The 21,289-nt window shown below is 45.1% G+C and overlaps 1 protein-coding gene and 1 non-coding gene across 13 annotated transcripts in view; both read right to left on the bottom strand.

Moving 5' to 3' along the window:
* Positions 1-4,476: 4,476 nt before the first annotated feature.
* On the bottom strand, positions 4,477-4,549 carry TRNAY-GUA (transfer RNA tyrosine (anticodon GUA)). Its single transcript has one exon. It is a non-coding gene; the product is annotated as a tRNA-Tyr (tRNA).
* A 1,124-nt stretch (positions 4,550-5,673) lies between these two features.
* Positions 5,674-21,289, bottom strand: part of LOC149354188 (uncharacterized) — a 54,497-nt gene continuing 38,881 nt past the window's right edge. For 11 of the 12 annotated variants that reach the window (XM_089583140.1, XM_089583142.1, XM_089583141.1 and 8 more), the window contains one exon: positions 14,079-14,459. In XM_089583140.1, the coding sequence (XP_089439266.1) occupies positions 14,407-14,459 (53 nt within the window). In that variant the 3' untranslated portion in view covers positions 14,079-14,406. Of the gene's footprint in view, positions 7,936-14,078; positions 14,460-21,289 lie in introns of those variants that run through there. The other variant, XR_016291224.1, reaches the window with a different exon arrangement.

Below are 21,289 nucleotides of genomic sequence, written 5' to 3' on the forward strand. Positions count from 1 at the left end.
TTATCTTTCGTGGGTCAAGCAGCCGTGGCTAGGGTGCAGATACGCTTACTTCTTTGGATTTGAGTAAGGAATGGATAAATGTGTGACGTGAATTTTGCATGAAGAATATTTGCACAGACTACAGATGTATAAGCAGTACTTGTAGTGAAGGGGCCCTTTTAGTATCTGAGCCACTGTAGAGAATGTTGCGTGTCACAAATTTGATTGTGTGTTGCTGCTTTCTGTGAGCTATATATTTTGTGCACATGCTTCAGGATGTCTTCCAGTCTTCTACATACACTGTTTAGGTTCCTCCAACAAAGTAGATGGTCATGGATAACAGCCATTTTCAGCTGCACTGATGAAAAAAAATCACGGTCAGAATATAGAAAATTGTTAACTGCAAATGAAGGAGTGCTACGGTTTGCAGAAATAGCATAAAAATAAACTTTGGGGTGAAGAAAGCCTCAGCAAACAGTCAAGGTAACCTGTCTGCTTTCGTGGCTAATAAAAATTAAAAATGCTTTACAGATCCAGCAGCTCCATGAAGGGGTCGGTAAGTTAAATTGGTGAAAAAATTAGGTTTGGTGCATGAACCTTAACGTTAATTCCTTTTTTCCAAGAACCATAGCAGAGTGGATCCGACTGTCTTGCAGCCAAATGTGCTGTACTAATGAAGATCTTTTTTCCCTCGCTTGCACACCTTTGGGAAAAGCAGGGTATCTTTGAATAAAGAATTTCTTTAATTTTATCACCAAAAATATGTGAAGTTTTAAGAAAAGTAAAAAAAATAGACTATGCCCCTGCAGGCCCATGATAAAGACAATTCACTTCTGCTTCTCTAAGCTTCTGTCAGCATATGTTTCGACATATGTTGTTCGAGTCGCATGTGAACACGTTTACTGGTTTGCTTCTGAGCAGAATGCCTGCGTAAGCGAGAGCTCCGAAGTCCCTCAATCGAGAACGAGTCTACAGTGTCCAATAGCTGTGGTGGATACATAAGCAAAAAACAGGGCTACGTAACACGCAGACGTTTGGCGATTATCTCTTATTACGTCAGCGTTGTGATGGTAAGCGCCCACGTGAATGATCTAGACTGAGTGACCTTTCGTTTCGTCACCTATGCTTTGTCAACTTTCTCTGCAGGGTTGCCATTTCAGCTTTAGCATTAACACAGGCAAACTAATGGTATTTAGAGGCAACCAACACGATCGATCACTAAAGTTTTGTCAGACTCATCATCATCACCATCAGCCTGACTACGCCCACTGCAGGGCGAAGGCCTCTCCCATGCCTCTCCAATTAACCTTGGCCTTTGCCAGCTGCAGCCACCGTATCCTCACAAACTTCTTAAAGGGACACTGAGGAGAAATTGAAGTTGGCTTGTATCAACAGAATACCAGCTCCTGATTACAAAAACGCCACTCATACTGACAACAAAGCTCTTGTAACGTAGAAAAGAGCAAGAACCAAAATACAGGTATCGCCGCCACAGGCCAAACTCGCAAGTACAAACGTGATGAGATCATAGAACAAAACAGTGTTGCTAGAACGAATGGTTCTAGCAACACCAGGAACCGAGAAACCATGCATCACTGAGGCGCAGCCAATGCATGCGCAAATCTTGACGTCGCCAGATGGCGCCACATGCCCGGCTGCTACGCGCGCTCCTGAAGCATCGGGATAAATCAGCGCCTGTTTTCCGGCGCTAGGCGGGCTCCCGGTATTCCGCTAGCGGTAACAAGGTACACGGTATGCTAAAGGTGTCTATTTGCGAGAACTTCGTTGACGACTTCGAGAACGAGATCCATCGTAACGCTGGCAAAACGCCAGTGCAAACGTAATCGAAGCGACTGTAGCGACGGCCGCAATAGCCGATAGATGCCTTCAACGTGCGGCCGGCGGTAGCTTTCTTTTCGGCTGCTGCTAGGCCGCACTGCTGGCAGCCAGAAATCACGGAGTCTGCGTTACGTCATGTGCATGTCATGTTTCACGTCTCTTAGTCCTCTGTCGTCATAGACTAATCCCAAGTTTGAATCAGAGCGGCGGGAAAAACTTTTTCAACTTCGAATCCAAATTTCTTAGAAATAAATGCATCTTTCGCTGCCGGCCAAGTGGCAACAAAGCCATGACATGCCGAACTATCGGATTTTACTATAAAAAAAATATTAATAGTGCTCTCCTCAGTGTCCCTTTAATCTCATCTACCTACCTTACTTTCTGCCGCCATCTGCTATGTTTGCATGCACAAGCCCATTTCTTCCTCCTGATTTCAACTAGGATGTCATTAAACCACATTTACTGTGAAGGCTCTGTCCATGCGCAAGGCTGAATCACTCCGAAAGCATATATATTGTAGTGGGAACGTGTTGCACATTTTCACATCCCGACTTATTCTGCTGCTCCTTCTCACCACAGATTTATTTATTTATTTGTATCTCACAAGCCCCGAAGAGCATTGGGTGAGGGGGACATATCGAAAAAGGAATATGTGGAAGTAAAAAACCATAATAACGGTACAATGGACGCAGTACAAGGAAAAAACATGAAAGGAACGCGAAGTTGTTATAAAACGGAGTTAAAATAACATGAAACACAAGAATAGAAAGAAAAAAAGAGCGAAACACAAACATGTGAAAAAAAGGGTAACCAGGGGCAACAGAAACAGTGGTAAATCAGAAAACAACGAAACAGCAAATGAAATTGTGGCACATTTCGAACATTACTAGGGCAATAAATGTGTACATAGATGTTTTTTGAACTCTCCAGGATCAGTGAAAGAGATTATGTTGTCAAGAAGATCATCCCAGAGCTTAATTGCTCTAGGTAATTAGGAGCATAGTCTCAACTGAGAACACAACATGCTGTTGACTCATTCCTAATTGCCACCAAGAAGTTAGCAGAAACAAACGCGGCACATAAAAAGCACGACGGCCGGAGCCTCCTCTTACAACAATCGCTTTTGTAATTCTCTAGAAAATCTTTCAGAATTACTCATTAGAATGTAATGTATTTCCCTTAGATCTGAACGGAATTTAGTCCACAGTTTATATAACTAATTGGAATATGGCTAACATCATTTGAAAGAAACACTGTAACAACTCTTATATTACGTGCCAGCTATCTTCAACGAATTACCGAATGATTTATTTTCTTTAACCACCCGCAAAAAACTGCGTGTTGCTGTTCAAGCGTTAGAGAATCTTTAACATGTACTAAAATCTTATCAGTGCTTTTTCATTCTTTCCGTGCCAAAATTTCTGTGTTCTTCATGTTTACGTCTTTTAATTTTCTTTTGCCTCTGATGGAGCTCTGATGTAGCGCGAAGATTGCCGCGGCTGCCGGTTGTCGCCGCACAAGCCCACTTGTGGCTTCGGCGCTTCCGTTTCTTTGTATGTTCAGATTATGCTGAATAAAGATTATTATTATTATTATTAAAACTAGTTAAAGGATTTTTATAGATATCCATTTGAATGCATTCATTTCATTGAATGTGACGCTTTTGAACCTGTAATTATTTGAGTAATGAGTTCCAATAACTAATTGGCTACCACATGCCTATAGAAGCTCAGCTAGTGGCTATCAAGACACACACTGTAATGACTCTAGAACGTTCTTCGGGAATTATTTAGGAATCCTTTTTCACTCTTTTTGTTGCAGGGGGTTTCTTTTGAATCTGCAAAAAATTGTGTAAGGCATTTGCTCACTGCATTGCTGTGGAATGGGATTATACATTGATCTCTGTTTCCTGGTGGGAAGGAAAAGAGCCCGTGCGTGCATGATGTAACCACTGGTATTGCTGTAAGCGTGCAAGAAATCACACAGAGCAACAGCATGCCAGATGCAAACAAATACCTTTATTTCACTAAGCAACTTTTACAGCAGCTTGTAGAATTAAATGTTTGTAGCTCCTGGACAGCCTTAGTAATTAGCAGCAATTATGATGAAAATTGAGAGGAGGCATGGCACATGAGCAGTAGCAGCACATTTTATTTTGGCACAATCAAGTACTTTTAGATTAAAATTACTTTCCGTGCCACATGTGCAACAAAGATCACATCTGAAAGAGAGCACGTTTTCATGAAAAAAAAAAACAGCGGAGTACCTACTCAAAACAACACTGCCTGGACTTCCACCTTGAATACCTCTTAGTATGAGCCTGAACTAATTTTTATTCATTTATTCCCTACATAAATACAAAAATGCTAGCTGGAGCCACAGCAAAAGGCTAGCTGCATGTTCATTCTGTGAGAATTAAAGGTTAGAAAGCATTGTGCACCCTTATATAGCATTCTGAAAGGATTAAGCAAACAAGGGAAGGGGCATGAGGGGCTCGTTATAAATATGAGAGAAGCCAACAGCCACAGAAACCAAGGAGCACAGGGGATTTTTTTTAATTTATTTATTTTTTTGTGGTGTTGATCAAGTAAGAATATTACTGAATATGTAGTCGCTTAAAGCTAATTGATTAGAAAAGCAGAAGAAAAAACAACCACATGCCGCCGGTGGGATCCGAACCCACGGCCTCCGGATTACGTCCGGTGCTCTACCTCTGAGCTATGGCGACGGCTGTCAAACCTTCTGCTTTCAAGGGTATTTATGTTTACAAATAACCTAACCTTGAGAGTGTTCATCAGCGCCACCCACGTTCGTAAGCGGCGGACGTGCAACGTCCTGAGTTACCGCTGGTGTGACGTAGAACGCCATCGAACGGTGAGGGTGGAAGCTGTGTGAGAACCCTCTTATGCTTCCTATGGCGTCAAGGCTGCCAGAACCGAGGCCCTCGCTGAGTAATTTAGCAAACAAGGGAATGGGAATGAGGGGCTCGTTATAAATATGAGAGAAGCCAACAGCCAGAGAAACCAAGGAGCACAGGGGATTTTTTTTTTTTATTGACAGCCGTCGCCGTAGCTCAGAGGTAGAGCACCGGACGCGTAATTCGGAGGTCGTGGGTTCGGATCCCACTGGCGGCATGTGGTTGTTTTTTCTCCTGCTTTTCTAATCAATTAGCTTTAAGTGACAATATATTCAATAATATTCTTACTTGATCAACACCAGAAAAAAATAAATGAATTAAAAAAAAATCCCCTGTGCTCCTTGGTTTCTGTAGCTGTTGGCTTCTCTCATATTTATAACGAGCCCCTCATTCCCCTTCCCTTGTTTGTTTAATTGCTTAGCGAGGGCCTCGGTTCTGGCAGCCTTGCCACCATAGGAAGCATAAGAGGGTTCTCACACAGCTTCCAACCTCGCCGTTCGATGGCATTCTACGTCACACCAGCGGTAACTCAGGACGTTCCACGTCCGCCGCTTACGAACGTGGGTGGCGCTGATGAACACTCTCAAGGTTAGGTTATTTGTAAACATAAATACCCCCGAAAGCAGAAGGTTTCACAGCCGTCGCCGTAACTCAGAGGTAGAGCACCGGACGCGTAATTCGGAGGTCGTGGGTTCGGATCCCACCGGCGGCATGTGGTTGTTTTTTCTTCTGCTTTTCTAATCAATTAGCTTTAAGCGACAACATATTCAGTAATATTCTTACTTGATAAACACCACAAAAAAGTAAATAAATAAAAAAAATCCCCTGTGCTTCTTGGTTTCTGTAGCTGTTGGCTTCTCTCATATTTATAACGAGCCCCTCATTCCCCTTCCCTTGTTTGCTTAATTACTTAGCGAGGGCCTCGGTTCTGGCAGCCTTGCCGCCATAGGAAGCATAAGAGGGTTCTCACACAGCTTCCACCCTCGCCGTTCGATGGCGTTCTACGTCACACCAGCGGTAACTCAGTACGTTCCACGTCCGCCGCTTATGAACGTGGGTGGCGCTGATGAACACTCTCAAGGTTAGGTTATTTGTAAACATAAATACCCCCGAAAGCAGAAGGTTTGACAGCCGTCGCCGTAGCTGAGAGGTAGAGCACCGGACATGTAATTCGGAGGTCGTGGGTTCGGATCCCACCGGCGGCATGGGGTTGTTTTTTCTTCTGCTTTTCTAATCAATTAGCTTTAAGCGACAACATATACAGTAATATTCTTACTTGATCAACACCACAAATAAATAAATAAATTTAAAAAAAAATCCCCTGTGCTCCTTGGTTTCTGTGGCTGTTGGCTTCTCTCATATTCTGAAAGGATATCATTCACAGCTGTTCAAGGATTGTGAGCATGATAAAGAAGTGAACATGATGAAGGGGTCAAAATTGTTTTGAGAGCACATGCGAGCTGTGCTGTTCAATATTAAACTGCCTCTTATGAAAAGTGTACACAGAGCTAATTTTGGCGGCATGCTTTCTTCTCTAGAATAATGTGGAAGACACTGCTATGCCTAAATCACCAGGTGGTATTCACCTATGCCCGAAAAATAATTTATAACTGAATTTTTCTGTCATGCTGTTTCGGTTTCAACAGCCGAAGAATGAATGTAATGTTAAAGTGTGCTTATCGGTCACGTGAAAAACAACAAATTGCTGCTTCTACATTTGTTGTCATTCCGGCTGTTGAGACCAGCTGGCTTTATCAATGTAGCAAATTAAAACGACAAAGAAGTGATTATATCCCAGGTTCTTCATGTTTCGCATGACCTATAGGCACACATTGATGTCACAGTCCTCATTTGGCTGTTGAAACCGAAACAGCATGAAAAAGAAATTCAACTGTAAATTATTCAGTGGTCGTACCTGAATACCACATGATAGTATTTGTATAATAATGGCTTATGCATCATTACAAAGCAGAAAACACGCACCCAAAAGTTAGGTGTCTGTATTCCTTCAAGCAGGAATAAATTGTTAATTCAAGCAAGACACTAAGTACAATATTGAGCAAAATAAAAAGTACAATATTCATTTCTACTCTACAAGAGAAAAAATCGTCTCATAACAATGCAAATTTCAAGGAGTAGTTAATGCCTGATACTGGGCAATAATGAGCCAGTTAGCCATCATGCATATTACTGAATACTAAAAGGGTGTGCCTTGATTGGCATTTCAATTCTGCCCAGTTTGCAGTACCTGCTATTAACCACAAAAAAGCTGTACATCAAATCCCTGACTGTGGCCAACAAAAGGCCTGGTTTCTTTTCTTACATACCCATCACTTGTCTTTTCCTACACTGTTTTACTGTACAACTTCGTCTAACCATAGGGAACAGAGGGCGGCCAGAACAGGACGCTTTACATTCGGCTGTTCGGGAGACCTTGTTAGGTGACGACATAAGCTGTTTATATCATCTCTTAGAGCCCCCTTTCTTCACTCAACTGCTGCTGTCGACAGGCAACTAATATTATACCTATCCACATGCTTTCCTGAGCTGTATTGCCTCCATTGACAATGGGCAGCTTGCTTCCAACAACCTAAGAGATCATCAGATGCCGGCTGCCAAATTCACTGCTCAAGGAAGGTATGATATGCTGTGGTAATCAAGTGAACAAAAAGAAAACTTAGAAGAAAAGCAATATCCAGTTTAGAGGAGAAACAAAACAAATATTTCGAAATGCAATCTGTTTCAAGTGCATTTCATTACTTTGTAGTAAATAGTAAGGACGATAAGTGGGCTTGGATATTAACAACCAACTCAAAGCACACATTTATAATATTCGTATGCTTAATACAAGGTCTGCCTTTCTAACCATGCTGGAGTAGACATATTTAGTTCGTAACTCATATCCTTTAATTGGGTGCATTATTTTGAAAATAAAAATTGGTCAAAAAAAGGCAGTTGTTAGTTCATATCGGCACTTCCAGCTAATCTTTGCGTGTGATCTTCATTGTGCATATCCCACAGTACAATAAATCATTTGCATAGATCTCAGTATTTTCTTTCATAAAATGTGTTGATGACTTGCAGTAAGCCAACGATGTGACCTGGCCAGTAGATTATTAGGTGCATCATTTTTGTATGTAGAGATGAGGAGGTATCAGGTAGACATCACCCAGGCTTGCCAGTCTGAAGTACTCAGATGTCTGCAGAAAAAAATCAGTCAGTGAGACCTAGCACACAACTGCTTTCACACTAATGCAAACAGAGGCAACAATCAGATAATTATCTACAAGTAGTAGCACTGTGGTCATCTAGTTTTGAAAAGATTGCTAACAGCACAAAACACAAAGTATGATTTAAAAAAGATCCCCCTCAACCGTCTTAATCTCATCCGCACATCTAACTTTCTCCCGCCCCCTGCTACGTTTGCCTTCTTTTGGAATCCGCTCCGTTACCTTTACGGACCAGCAATTATCTTGCCTTCGCATTACATGCACTGCCCAAGCCCATTTCTTTCTCTTGATTTCAACTAGGATGTCATTAACCCGCATTTGTTCCCTCACCCACTCTGCCTGTTTCCGATCTCTTAACATTACACCTATCATTTTTCTTTCCATACCTCGCTGCGTTGTCCTTAACTTAAGCTGAACCTTCTTTGCTAGCCTCCACGTTCTGCCCCATAGGTGAGTACCGGTAAGATACAGCTGTTGTATACTTTTCTCTTGAGGGATATTGGTAAACTGCCATTCATAAACTGAGAGAACCTGCCATATTTGCTCCACCTCAGTCTTATTCTTCTAGTTATTTCCCTCTCATGATCCGAATCAGCAGTCACTACCTGCCTTAAATAGACATATTCTCTTGCAACTTCCAGCACCTCGCTACCAATTGCAAACTGCTGTTCCCTTGCTAGAGTGTTGAATATTACTCTGGTTTTCAGCATGCTAATTTTTAGCCCCACCATTCTGCTCTGCCTGTCTAACTCATTGATCATGCTTTGCAGTTCATGTCCTGAGTGACTTAGCAAGGCATTGTCATCAACGAATAGCAGATTACTTAGGTATTCTCCATTAACTCTTATCCCCAACTGTTCCCATTTCAGGCCCCAGAATACCTCCTGTAAACAAGCGGTGAATTGCACAGGCGAGATCGTGTCTCCCTGCCTGACACCTTTCTTTATTGAAATTTTATTGCTGACTTTATGGAGAACTATGGTAGCCGTGGAATAGTTATAAATATCTTCCAATATTTTCACATAACACTCTTCTAAACCGATTCCACAATGTCTGCATGACTGCTGAGGTTTCTCACTGAGTCGAATGCTTTCTCGTAATGAATAATAGCTTACATTTGCCTATAACACTATTCTTCTAATGCATAACAATATTTATTGCCACTATAATGCAGTGACATTCACAATCGCTTGTTTTTGAGAACTAATGCACCTTTCTTCTGTATTTTACTAGCGACTAGTTATTTGCAGTAAGAAAATGAGGTGCAGTGAAAACTGTGACAACAGCTGTCATCCAATCTGAGTAGCTCACAGGCAGCACAGAGGGTCTACATCAGGGTTTCTCGGACCGGCGCCTCGAACACAGTAACTGCGCTCACTAAACATCAGACAAGGTTTGGTTTGGTTTATGGGGTTTAACGTCCCAAAGCGACTAAGGCTATGAGAGACGCCGTAGTGGAGGGCTCCGGAAATTTCGACCACCTGGGGTTCTTTAACGTGCACTGACATCGCACAGTACACGGGCCTCGAATTTCTCCTCTAAAGAAATTCAGCCGCCGCGACCGGGATCGAACCCGCGTCTTTCGGGCCAGCAGCCGAGCACCATAGCCACTGAGCCACCGCGGCGGCGTAAACATCAGACAAGATCCGCTTGCTAAGCAGGAGAGCACTTCATGGATTCTGATCCTGCTGCATTTAGAAAAATTTTCACTTTCCTGCTCCATTGATGCTGGGTTGACACTGCTGAAACAGTTGCAGAAAGACAGTATGTGCATTAGCAATGCCACATCTATTTCAAACTGCCAGGCCGTATAATCCTTTGCATCCATTTAAATGACTTCATTCAGTTACAGAAACATTAAAAACAGTCTCTTGCACTCTGGTCGTGAGATCAATACAGCTATGTTCCAGTTGGTGCAGAAAAGCAACGAGATTACAGCCAGGCAAATGAATCAGTGCCAATACCACAGACATGACAAAACAATATGTAAAACAGTAAGCTTTTTACAGCACAATACTACAGTGCGAGTGGGAGCTCCAACTACACATCTCTGCAAAATCCAAGTCTCAGTACTTCTGTCATTGAAGAACTCTTGTGAAACTGCATGTGTCACCATTGCATGCATAAAGTCCTTCAAAATAAAACCATTTAAAAGCAAAGTCGAAAACATTATGTGCAATTTGCAATGGTACAGCCCAAAGTGTGCAATTACAAAAATGAAAGCATTCCCAGTGCAGTGCAGCGACATGTTGGAAGGTGTAAAAGTGTGCTACTATTTTTTTTTTCTTTGCAGAGGTTCATTACTGCACCAGTTTGAAGTATGCTTGAAATGCGAAAAATAACAATCAACCAAATCCAGTGCCCAGAAAATGCTTAATACTCTCTATGAGCAAACAACGCCGGAAAGAGATCACTAGAAGTTCTTTTCGTGGCGAAACTCATCGACAACATTTCGTGTGCATTTGAAGTGTGCAACTCAGACAGTTGTAGCTACATCGTCAGTTCACTTCCAGGCAACACTCCGCAGCATATACAGCACTTCACGCACCCACCACAACATTTTGAAAGCTAATTTCATGGACTCTACTGACATTCCTAAGCAATCACACCAGGTCGTTCTTTCAGCATGGATCCTGCTGGCATAACTTAAATGGCCGCCACCCTACAGTGCCAATGTTGCCAGACTGCGTGCGCCCGGAAGTACAGCCGAGTTTGATGACCACAGTGCTGCTGTTAGCGACCGTGCGGCATTGCCACCTCCTCTTTACCTTCTTTCTCACGCACTCCCGCTCTCTCCGTCCCCTTTCAGATACTGTGTTGGGCATGCATATGCCTCCGGCAGGCATTCCATAATTCTAGCATGCTTCCGACGGCCTTGGGAGCGCAGATTTTCTGCTCAACTGCTCTGACACGACTGAAACACTGGCTATTCACGGCCGTTATAGCCGGCATGCACACGTGTCCGGCAGGTGTTGCATAATCCTAGCACGCTTTCGACGGCCTTGGGAGTGCCAACGCTCCTGCTAATTCTGCTAACGCGATCACCCTCGGCGATTGCGCTAGGTGATCTCTAGTAAGTAGTTAGGTAGGCAGTTAAAATAAAATCAAACTTATCAACTGTTACTGTTGGGCATCTCATTGTAATAGACCCGTTAGAAAATTCAGTCTGTAAACTCGGCAGGCATCATCATCAGCAACTTCCGTTGGTGTCGTGCGCCATATTTTGAGTACCTTTGGCTAGAAGACGCACAGCTATGGTGCTCTGCACTAGTTTCCATCTTGTGGCATGTCTGGTTGCATTTGTGAAAGCGATGGCGGAAAATTTGCATTGGTCGAGGGACCTGAATGTCATCCCGGGTGGATTTTTGGAAAGGCTTTTGGACTCCTATTGTCCGGCCGCACCTCTAAGCGAAGGTACAAGCTGGTATTACTGTGATCCGTCGACAGTACGTGTTGCCGTGTCATCCTGCAGGTCGAATCTACTGTCGATAAAGGAGGGCTCACAACACTTGGACCGGACTCGACTACGAGCAGGCGCACTGCACGGCGAAATGCATGTGGATCCGGATACGGGCGCTCGATCAGCAGTGCTGGTGCACTAGCTATCGGTGCAAAATCAGTCGCGTTGTAGCTGTTGACATGCATAGTTTGCTCACTTCAAATCAAGGTGACAGATTACCGGAGTGCGTGCTAAGCCAGAGTGCGCAGGCACTGACCCAACGAAAACACACCGCTGCTGCAGCTACTGCACTCTGCCTATGTCGCCGCCGTTTGCTGCAGGTTCGCAACGGAGAGAATGATGGCGCTCCTCGCCGCGCTGCATCGTCGTGCTCTTTTTTGCGCACACGGAACTCACTATGAATAGCTGAGAGGCGGATGCTAGCAAATCCAAAACAAGTACGTTTGAGCAACGTTTTCATTTTGTGATGCGCCGAAACAGTAGCCAGCATCGGAATGCATGTCCTTGAGTGGCACCAAAGGTGGCACCTTTATTTTTGTGTTCACTATACAGTGGAAGGGCTACCCGGTAGGAGCTTTTCGCTGCTCTTGCAATACTTATATCATTTATTTTCATGTGAAAACGAACAGGTCACAGATGAGAAGAAAGAAGCATGCAGCTATTTCATGTGCTCCATGCTCTGGATACACAGCTTGTTTTCGTGCGTGTCTCTTACGCCGCGCTGGCTGCAGAAAGGCACACAGCAGCATGCCGGCATCACGACTATCGCTTGGAGCAGAGAGCCAATGTCAAGGGAGATGGTTAGGACACAGAAACAAGAAAATTATGCTTGTGGCTTCCCCAGACGCCGTACTTCAATCCGGCCTGAGCACAGTCCGGCAGGCGTATGCCCAAGTAATGGCGGAGGCACCGCGTTTCGCACACCACACACCAGATGGCGCTGAATTTTCTAAAGGGTCTATTAGAAATTTACACCTGGATGGTAGTAATAACCCGGTTAGCTTTTAGAATTATGTAAACTAATTCTCATCAACGCTGACATGCAAGGAATCCTGGCTTTCAGGATGCATTGAACAAAAACTACACTGCCAAAAAGAGCATGCTGCCACATCGAAGAGCACACGTCACTGGCCAGCATTTGTCACTCGCCATTTCACGTGGCACCAGAGCAGAAACGGAGAGCCACTGACCTGTGTCTGTTTCTACTGTGCCACGCAGCCAGCAATGATAAAAATGGCCTGCCACACCAGCCTTGTGTCATGGGGAACGGCACATGAAGGGTATGTATACATGCATGGTACACATTGCCCCGTGGCGTGACTTGGGGGCGCGGGTGCGTGTGTTCCTCGGCCACAATGTCTCGGATTAGCTGCCATACCCGGTACGGAGTTCGTGAGAGTAAGAACCTTTTATCCCTACTTTCACCTAAAACCGAGGCTGCAGGACAGCTGTACCTTACCATTTGAAGTGATGGGCAGACGTTGTTTACACATCAGTTGTTTTAATACTCTTCGATTGTAGAGGTGATCTTTTTTTTGTCAGTTCACAAAATTTTATGCACTGCACGGTTATGATCAACATGGCCTAGTTCTCTTGAAAAATTCTGTGCATGTGGTATCAGTGTTTTAATGTGTACACGCTTAAAGGTGCACTGAAGAGGAATCTGAACTTGTCTTTTTGCCACGGGAACTCGATCTACACGTTCCTAGCATTCTTAGAAACTGCGACTTATTGCCCTGTATGGCCGATTTCCCAAATTAAATCGAATTAACGGCCGGCTCCCGCCCTTTTTTTTGAATTCTGCCTCCTACAGTGGGCGGAGTCGACCAACGCGTGGAGTGCCTTTCACCCAGTCCCGTGGCGGCTAGCCGCTCTGCCATCGGCGGAGTAATACGTAGTAGTCTGTAGCAGCAAATAGTCCGCGCGTATTTTTATTTCTGCGGGGTTATTTTGCGGCTATATTATCTGCGAATGAAACTATTTATTCATGGAAACCTAAAAAACAAAATAAAGCGAAAGCAAAGCCTCCACGGAGCTGGCTGAAAGGAACTTCACGCGTTGGTCGACTCCGCCCATCGTACGAGGCAGAATTAAAAAAAAAGGGCGGGAGCCGGACGTTAATTCGATTTAATTAGGGAAATCGGCCATACAGGGCAATAAGTTGCAGTTTCTAAGAATGCTTGGAACGTGTAGATCGAGTTCCCGCGGCAAAAAGACAAGTTCAGAATCCTCTTCAGTGCACCTTTAAAGCAGGTGGCAGAAAAAGTTAACACTTCAGAATATATAGTTTCTTACGAAACCTGCTTTGATTTAAATGACAGCTTAAACGTCACAGGTGATTTTAACGAATCAGACGCAATCGTGAAACTTTTCGTTGCAAAGTGCATCATTTGAGACAAAAAAATGCAGAACTGTTTATGCAAAATGGTCTATAGCTTCCCACCGGATGCTGGGGAAGAATCACGAATGTAGGGGACAAGTTATCGGTAGCTTTCATTTTGAAGTGAGGCTACGAAGGGATGGAAAGAATGCATTGAACTGGAACGACTGGTCAACAATACCAAGGTATCAGTGAGACTCAGGTATTAAATGAAGTTCGATATAGGGACCACGACAACTTCTCCAGACAATAAAAAAATTCAGACGACAGAAGTGACGAATCAAAATGTGGATTTTTTATTCTTTGGATTTCTTAGGCGAATTCTGATTCCACACTGATGCGTCGAATTGTACGCTCTGTTTTTTTTTTAAAATCACCTAAAAGTAATTAGTCGACAGTAAATTTGATGATACTGAGCTGTCCACGCTGGTCACTGTGGCGCAGCTCACCGAGCAACATTGATGTGTACATCCCGGCGTAGGACGGGGATGTGCACATGTACAGCACGATGCGACAGGAGAAGAGCGACGTGCGGACTGTTGTGTGGCACGTCATGAACAGCTGAAAGACTGCGGCGGGAAGCAGGGCTCCGGGCATGCTTTCACCGATCCCAGCGTTGGCGTCGCAGGTCCGGGTGCCGAGGCGCACGATGAGCTGCGCAGATGAAGAGAGCTCTTGGGAACTGGTTGCTAGCATGGACTAACTGACGTGTTTTCAACAAGGCAGTTCTAATGAGTTTGACTGAACTCAGTAGATAATGTTAACACAAACGTTGTATGTTGCTTTCACTTAATTACCGGCAAGGCAAGCAAACCTGATCTTATTGCGTGAACGCACACAGCCTTGTGTAGATTGCCTATTTTAACCAGGGGCAGATTTTAGGCAAAAACTAGCTGTGGTTTAACTACTGCTGCACCTGATTAGAGAGCGGAAGCTATGGCATATCAGGCAACTATACGTGGCTCGGCATCTGTAACAATGAGTGCATTCCGGACACTGGATAGGCAGCGCGTCCACCCTGGCACATTGCCAGAGTTTGCTCACCCAATGAACGCGGTGGCCTATTGCTGCAGTGCCATGTGTTTGTCACAACATTGTCAGCACTAACGCATGTAGCCGACATCTCTCTCTCATCGCCCCACGTACCTCAACGCACAATTATGGCATTGTTATGATTGTACTTCTGGCCACGTGGGCCCGAGCAAGCGACAACTGAGAACTGTCCACAAAGGCGACAACTCCGCGACAGCTGAAGACCGGATGGCCTTTGTCTCGGAAAAAAAAGGGTTCCCTCTACCACACCTGCTGGCCATGTCGACAGGGCGCTGGAAGACTGAGCCCTATGCGACTGCAGGGGACTCTCCCATGGGCTACCAAGGAATAGCGGGAAGCGCTCTGAGGTCCAGTCATTATGTTTTGACATCGGCATTCATCTCCAAAGGGGAAGCTGGCACCGTGTACCCTTCCGCGTAGCCTTGCCCGTGCACTGATGAGAAACACGTGCGACCAGCTGCACACCGTGGGAATGTCACTCGAGGAGATTCCTGTGTCTGCATTACATAGATGGCACCCTCCTCTCAAGCTCAACACGTGATGGGGGCATGTTCCTTGGGGAGAGTGCATGTTGATCTGCCACAATGAACTTGGACACGCCTTCCTCAGCAAACACGGCCTCCATCTAGACATTTTAGGGAAGAAAACCCCTATAAAACTCGGCGAAGAGGACGGTCAAGGGCCCCTCACATCAAGTAGCTTCCTCTCATCGACTCTTCGACTGAGAAACTTTCCGTTGCTGTACGTGCACATAATGTAAATAGTTGTATAAAGTTTTCCTTGCCTTCCTTGAAACCCAGTCTCCGATCATCCTCGTCTCATCACCGGTCCGGCCATGCTACCCAAGTCGCAACAACGTCCAGTGACCTGGGGAGCCAGTTATGCGCCTTTCCTTTGGTTTCGAAGCTCCGGCTCTTCATCGGTTTCGTAGCTTAAAGCGCGACTAAGGTGTCCACTGTCCCTGCGGGCCAGTTATGCACCTTTTCTTTCCTTTGCTTTATCTGAAGGTCAAATGAAGGTGAAATCTCCAGACACGGTGACCTTGGCTTTACCTAGAGTAGTAAAACTTTCGCTTCAATAACATGTGAAAGAGGGGTGTGCGAATAGTACTCTTTCAAAATCTAATCGAATATGAATAGTGTAGGTAATAAGCAATTCAAATATGAATCGAATAAGTTACGAACATTGAGCACTTGCATGAATATTCCTGTGAAACGAATAATCGTGGGACACAGCGAAGCACTAGCGGCGGCGCTGTGGTACGGCACTATAACCATAGACCTTTACAGCTATATCTGCCAAAATACGTGGCACTGACCTCTGGAAAAGAGTGTGTGTCATGAAGTCAGTGTATTAGATATGTGTGCTGTAGGTATGAGAAAATCGCACTTTGCTGCTGCTGACGACAGCAAATAAACTAACGTCACATGTCATTGCATGAGTGCTGCGATACCTATGTATGAGTTATGGATTTGCAGATTGGGCATTAAGGCAGAGCTCACAAAATCTGTGTAAGCCTTGCCGCATCGCGCAACCTTGGAGGCCATGTATGAGCATTATTATGAATGCCTCCAAACGAACAGACCGCGTCGTGCCACTGAACCCCCCTTCCCGTGCATATTGATAGCAGCAGCTTGGTATGCGGCGCCGGAGGGGATCATGTTTTGGAAACAATCCACATCCACCATTTATCAAAGTTAGCACCAAATATTTGACAACTATTCAAAAACTTAAAAACCACTCGATTCGTTTCGAATAATTTTCAGGCTGGACTACTGACTCGTTCAGGAATCGTATAGGAGGACATTCAATTCATTATTCGTGAGTTTCGAATATTCGTGCGCCCCTAAAGATGATTTTTTTAATGTACTGACACAAACTATAACATAATACAGTCAAACCCCGCAATAACAAACGTCTTCAACAACGAAACTGTCATGAGAACAAAATATTTCAGAGTCCCCGGCGGAGGCACATACTAGGGCTACATGTATTTCATATCCGTCAACAACAACACATTTTCAACCGTCAGGCCTGCGACAACAGAAATTTCTGCTGTAGCGGGTCGCGAGTTTTCTTTGCATGGTCTCAACATAACGTCACAAAAAGTGCAATCCGGTTGAAATCCGGATCAAAAATGTGCTAAAACATGTTATTTAAGCACTTTAGAAAATTGCTTGCTGCTCACTAGCGAGTCTATGGTCGCAGCCATCTCTGTTTACAAAAAAGCTCAGATGATGGTGATGAAAGGGACGCGTTATCCCTGTGTCGCAAGCACCTGGTCACGTGACCGCCGTCTTTGCGCGCCAGAAAGGGGGGAGAGAGAGCGGGGCTGTTCACAGTGGCATTCAGAGCAGCGGCTGTGTGCTCATACTTTTTTCTAGGCAGCGAAAGAAGGGGAGGGACGCGCTGCTCTCTCTTGCTCTTTCCGGCTACAGGGTAGAAGTGGCTGGCGCCTCGGGCAACTCATGTCCCCTTCCCCTCTCCTTCCGTTCATGAAAACGCCTCTGCCTCGCACGGCGCGTACAGACTGTCAGAAGCAGCCAGGGCCGTTGTTTGCAGCAGTAAGCCTTACATAATGCCTCCTCCAGTTAAGAAGCACAAGTTTCTTATGCGCTTAGAGAAATCGCAAATCATCGTGGAAGCTGCAACCGGAAAAAAGATGGATATCGTTGTCAAGTTCGGGATACCATGCAGCTCCCTGTCCACCATTTTAAAATCCAAGCACAGTATATTGGCGGCGCTGGAGAATGGAGCATGTGGGGAACACAAGACTGTGGCCACCCTGGCTTTTGAAGACGTGGACCAGGCTGTATACAAATGGTTCCTGGACAAGCATGCAAACACATACCGCTGTCTGGTAGAATGTTACAGCAGAAAGCAGTCGACTTTGCATGCCTTCTGGGGCACGATGACTTCAAAGGGAGTGCCGGCTGTCTGTGCCATTTTAAAGCGCGACACAACATCACCGCCAAAGTGATTGCTGGAGAATGCACAAGCGTTAACAAGAAAGACACAGTAAACTGGATGCGACACTTGGGAAGCCATCACGGATGAGTAGGAACCCTGCGACATACACAACGCTGATAAGACGGGATTGTTTTACGAGATGCTTCCGTCGCAGACGCTAGATTTGAAGGGCCAAAAATGCCACAGTGGCAAGCAGAGCAAGAAGCGCATTACAATTCTTCTCTGCGCAAACATGGACGGTTCCGATAAGCATCTGCTCTTTGTCGATGGCAGAAGCAAAAAGCCACTGTGTTTTAAGGCGCACGGCAGGCTGCCCGTTCAATACACAGCCAACCAAAAATCATGCATGACACACGCTATCTTTGCCATCTGGCTAGAAGCCTTCAACGACAGCATGCGATGAGCAGGTAGGTCCGTGTGCCTTTTCGTGGACAGCTGTACTGCCCATTGTGTTGATGTCACTTGCACAAACATGCGACTGGTATTTTCCCCAGCGAACTGCACCTTGGTCCTTCAGCCTCTGGACCAAGGGGTCATCAGAAGCTTGAAGTGTGCCGAACGTCAAAGGTTTATTCAGAGGATGCTGCTGAACATCGCGTACAAACGCCCGACGGGGGTAGACCTTTTCATGGCCCTAGAGATGGTTGCTGCAGCATGGATGAAAACAAAAGCGAGCGGGATCAAAAGCAGCTTCGAACACGCTGGCTTCAGTAAGCAGCAGGTGCCAGCTGCAACGTCAGAGTCTGAGCGACCAGCAGAAGAAGGTGGAAGCGAGTTTGCTGACGCAAGTGAACTTTCCACGCTGAGTAAGGAATGGGATGCGCTTCGGAGTGCAGACGGAACTGTGCCGGGCGGCTTGGTTCTACACGACTTCCTGTCCGTCGACAATGACTTGGTTGTCCATGAGGAACTAACGGATGGCGCCATAGTCAGTAGCGTGTGTGGCACTGACGATGAAACCACGACCAAGCAAACGAGCCCATGAGATGTGCTTGACGCACTCGACACCGTACGCTCATTCCTCGCGACGCATGATGATGTGGCCATGCAACATATTTTGAGTTGTGAAGATCGAGTGTTAAAAATCCTCCGAAGCCGTCGATGGCAGACTGAGATTATGCAATTTTTCTATTAAAGTGTAGTTTCTGTGATATGTATTTACCTTTTTTGTCTGCCTTCTCGCATTTTTGCAATAACGAAATTCTCGCGAGAACGGAAAAAATTGCTGTCCCGGAAGATTTCGTTATCGCTGGGTTTGACCGCAATTACAATCACAACTAATCCTCAAACACGTTCACTCAAATACACTGAAAAGGATGAAGAACACGAACAGGTGAAAGATGAAGAACACAAACATTGCTCATGACCTCCTACTAACTTTGTCTCAAACAATTTGTGGCCGTCCTGTCCCAGGAAACTTACTAAAGGCTTGTGCTGTAGTGCATGTAAAGACCAGCCTCTCACATTGGCTTCTATATATGCTAATTTCACAGCGGCCACTCTGTACTCGATTCCCTGTGATGTGAACGACGTCGCCTGGCACTTGGCATAGTATGGTGGAACCCAGAACTGATAATGATGATGAATTTCAAAAGCACAAGGGCAACTTTGGCCAAAGAGCACAATGGCACAAGCTGTCTTCTGGTCGGGAAAAATGGGTCGGAAGTCCCCATTTTTTCGGCTTCGCATCTCCCGTATAGACAGACATAGATCTGTGGCGATAACGAAATGCGGTGTTGCTGCTCTCGCCAGCTTGAATGACTGGGGGAAAACTTTTGTGTGAAAAGTAGGCTTAGCGCTCATGGGAATTCATGGAAGCAGAAGATTTCAAAGCCGTTTTCTGATTTCACAGCGTATCTATGACGTTGTCCTTTAGTGAAGAACAATCAGATTCATCCAAGAACAGATTCTGATACTATCAAGCGTCATTTCGAAGGCAATGTATTTTTAATATACCTATGCATGGGAGTGACTCCCGGCTGGGTGTAGGAATGGGAGTGCGGCCCATAGAAATGCAGGTAAGCAAAACTTTCAGAAATATTTTTCTCGTTCCACAGAGTACTAATGGAGGCGGCTGGCTGGCAAGCGCATTGAAGAAGTAGGGTGTGGGAAAGTATGACACGTCATTTCGAAGCTGTCTGTTTAAAACGACATGATGAATGTGCATTCTGAAGCCGGACATACACTAAAAGGCGCTCCATTCGCTGGGTGTTTCACCGATTTGTGCAAGCTTCTTGTGTAGTCCAACATGCTGCCGCGAGCGCTGTATTTGCTCACTAATACAGTCGTTCAAACTAGATAGCCTAAACAACACTAGCTAAAAAGCAGGGGCCGTATTACGGAATGATCAAATCACAAACTTGTCAAAAACGCATCAATTAGCCCTGCCATGGCCCCACTCCTATTGGTCGGCCGTGGCCAGTGGCCATATTGCTTTTGCGTCATAGGCACAGCTGCCATTGCGTCACGAATGAGGCAGAAGTGATGACGCTGCACACCTAATTATGCAGGGGCAAACTGACGTTTTTTTGTGATCGCCTCGAGGCGGTCAAATTGACCGTTGCATTTGTCACAGAAAATGGCGGCAGTGTAAGTGGCGATACGACTGAGGCGGCTGCGCCAGCGCGAGCAACGGCGAAGGAGGGCGCACGAAGACACATTTGACTAAGGTGCCTCGAGGTAGTGCTGCAAAACTATCGATAGTACTATCGATAGCATGCTATCGACAGTTAGTACTTTTGATAGTACTTTCGATTCTATAAAATCAACCACATGTACCCACTGCATACTAAACTTGGTTTCCCGAGTGTGCAGTATGGAGGTGATGGTAAGAGTACCTGACAGGACTCGCCGGTTTTCGCAGCCTATGCGTCACTGAGCTCTGCAGAGATTCCCTACGTAAAGTTACTGGATCAAGTGTTGGTGTCGCGAATGTCCAAGTTGTGAAAAATGTGTGCGAAAAGCATTTCTTCAGTGGTGACATCAGCAAGACGATGCCTGCAGTGCGCATTGGTGTCGTGTTAGCCACAAGTTGTTGTGCTGTTTGTTCTTTCATCGGATGAAGTTCCAGACATTTTTCCAAACTGTCTCAGCTACCTTTTAAACTGAACTGCCCCGCTTTTACGTCTAAGTTTAAAGTGGCAGTTATTTTATTTTAACTCTAGTATGTTCTCATAGCCCCACCAGTTATTTTTAAAATTGGTAAACTTGTATACAGGTCATCACAAAATGAACAAGGGAGGGGAAAACCTCAGGTTGCTTGAGCCAACGTTTCGACACGGGGACTTGTCTTCGTCTGGGCAAAGCGTTCATCACCTCCTGCACTTACAATGAAATACTCAAACGCGCTTCCAAACATAAACAATATCCTGCGGAAATACTGCCCCATTTTAACTGGTAACGACCGTCTCAAGAAAATATTTCCCGACGCACCAAGGGTAACATACAGATGCAACACAAAC

This window comes from Amblyomma mixtum, chromosome 3 (assembly GCF_055824585.1).
Source record: "Amblyomma mixtum isolate Tamu chromosome 3, ASM5582458v1, whole genome shotgun sequence".
Classification (NCBI taxonomy): Eukaryota; Metazoa; Arthropoda; class Arachnida; order Ixodida; family Ixodidae; genus Amblyomma; species Amblyomma mixtum.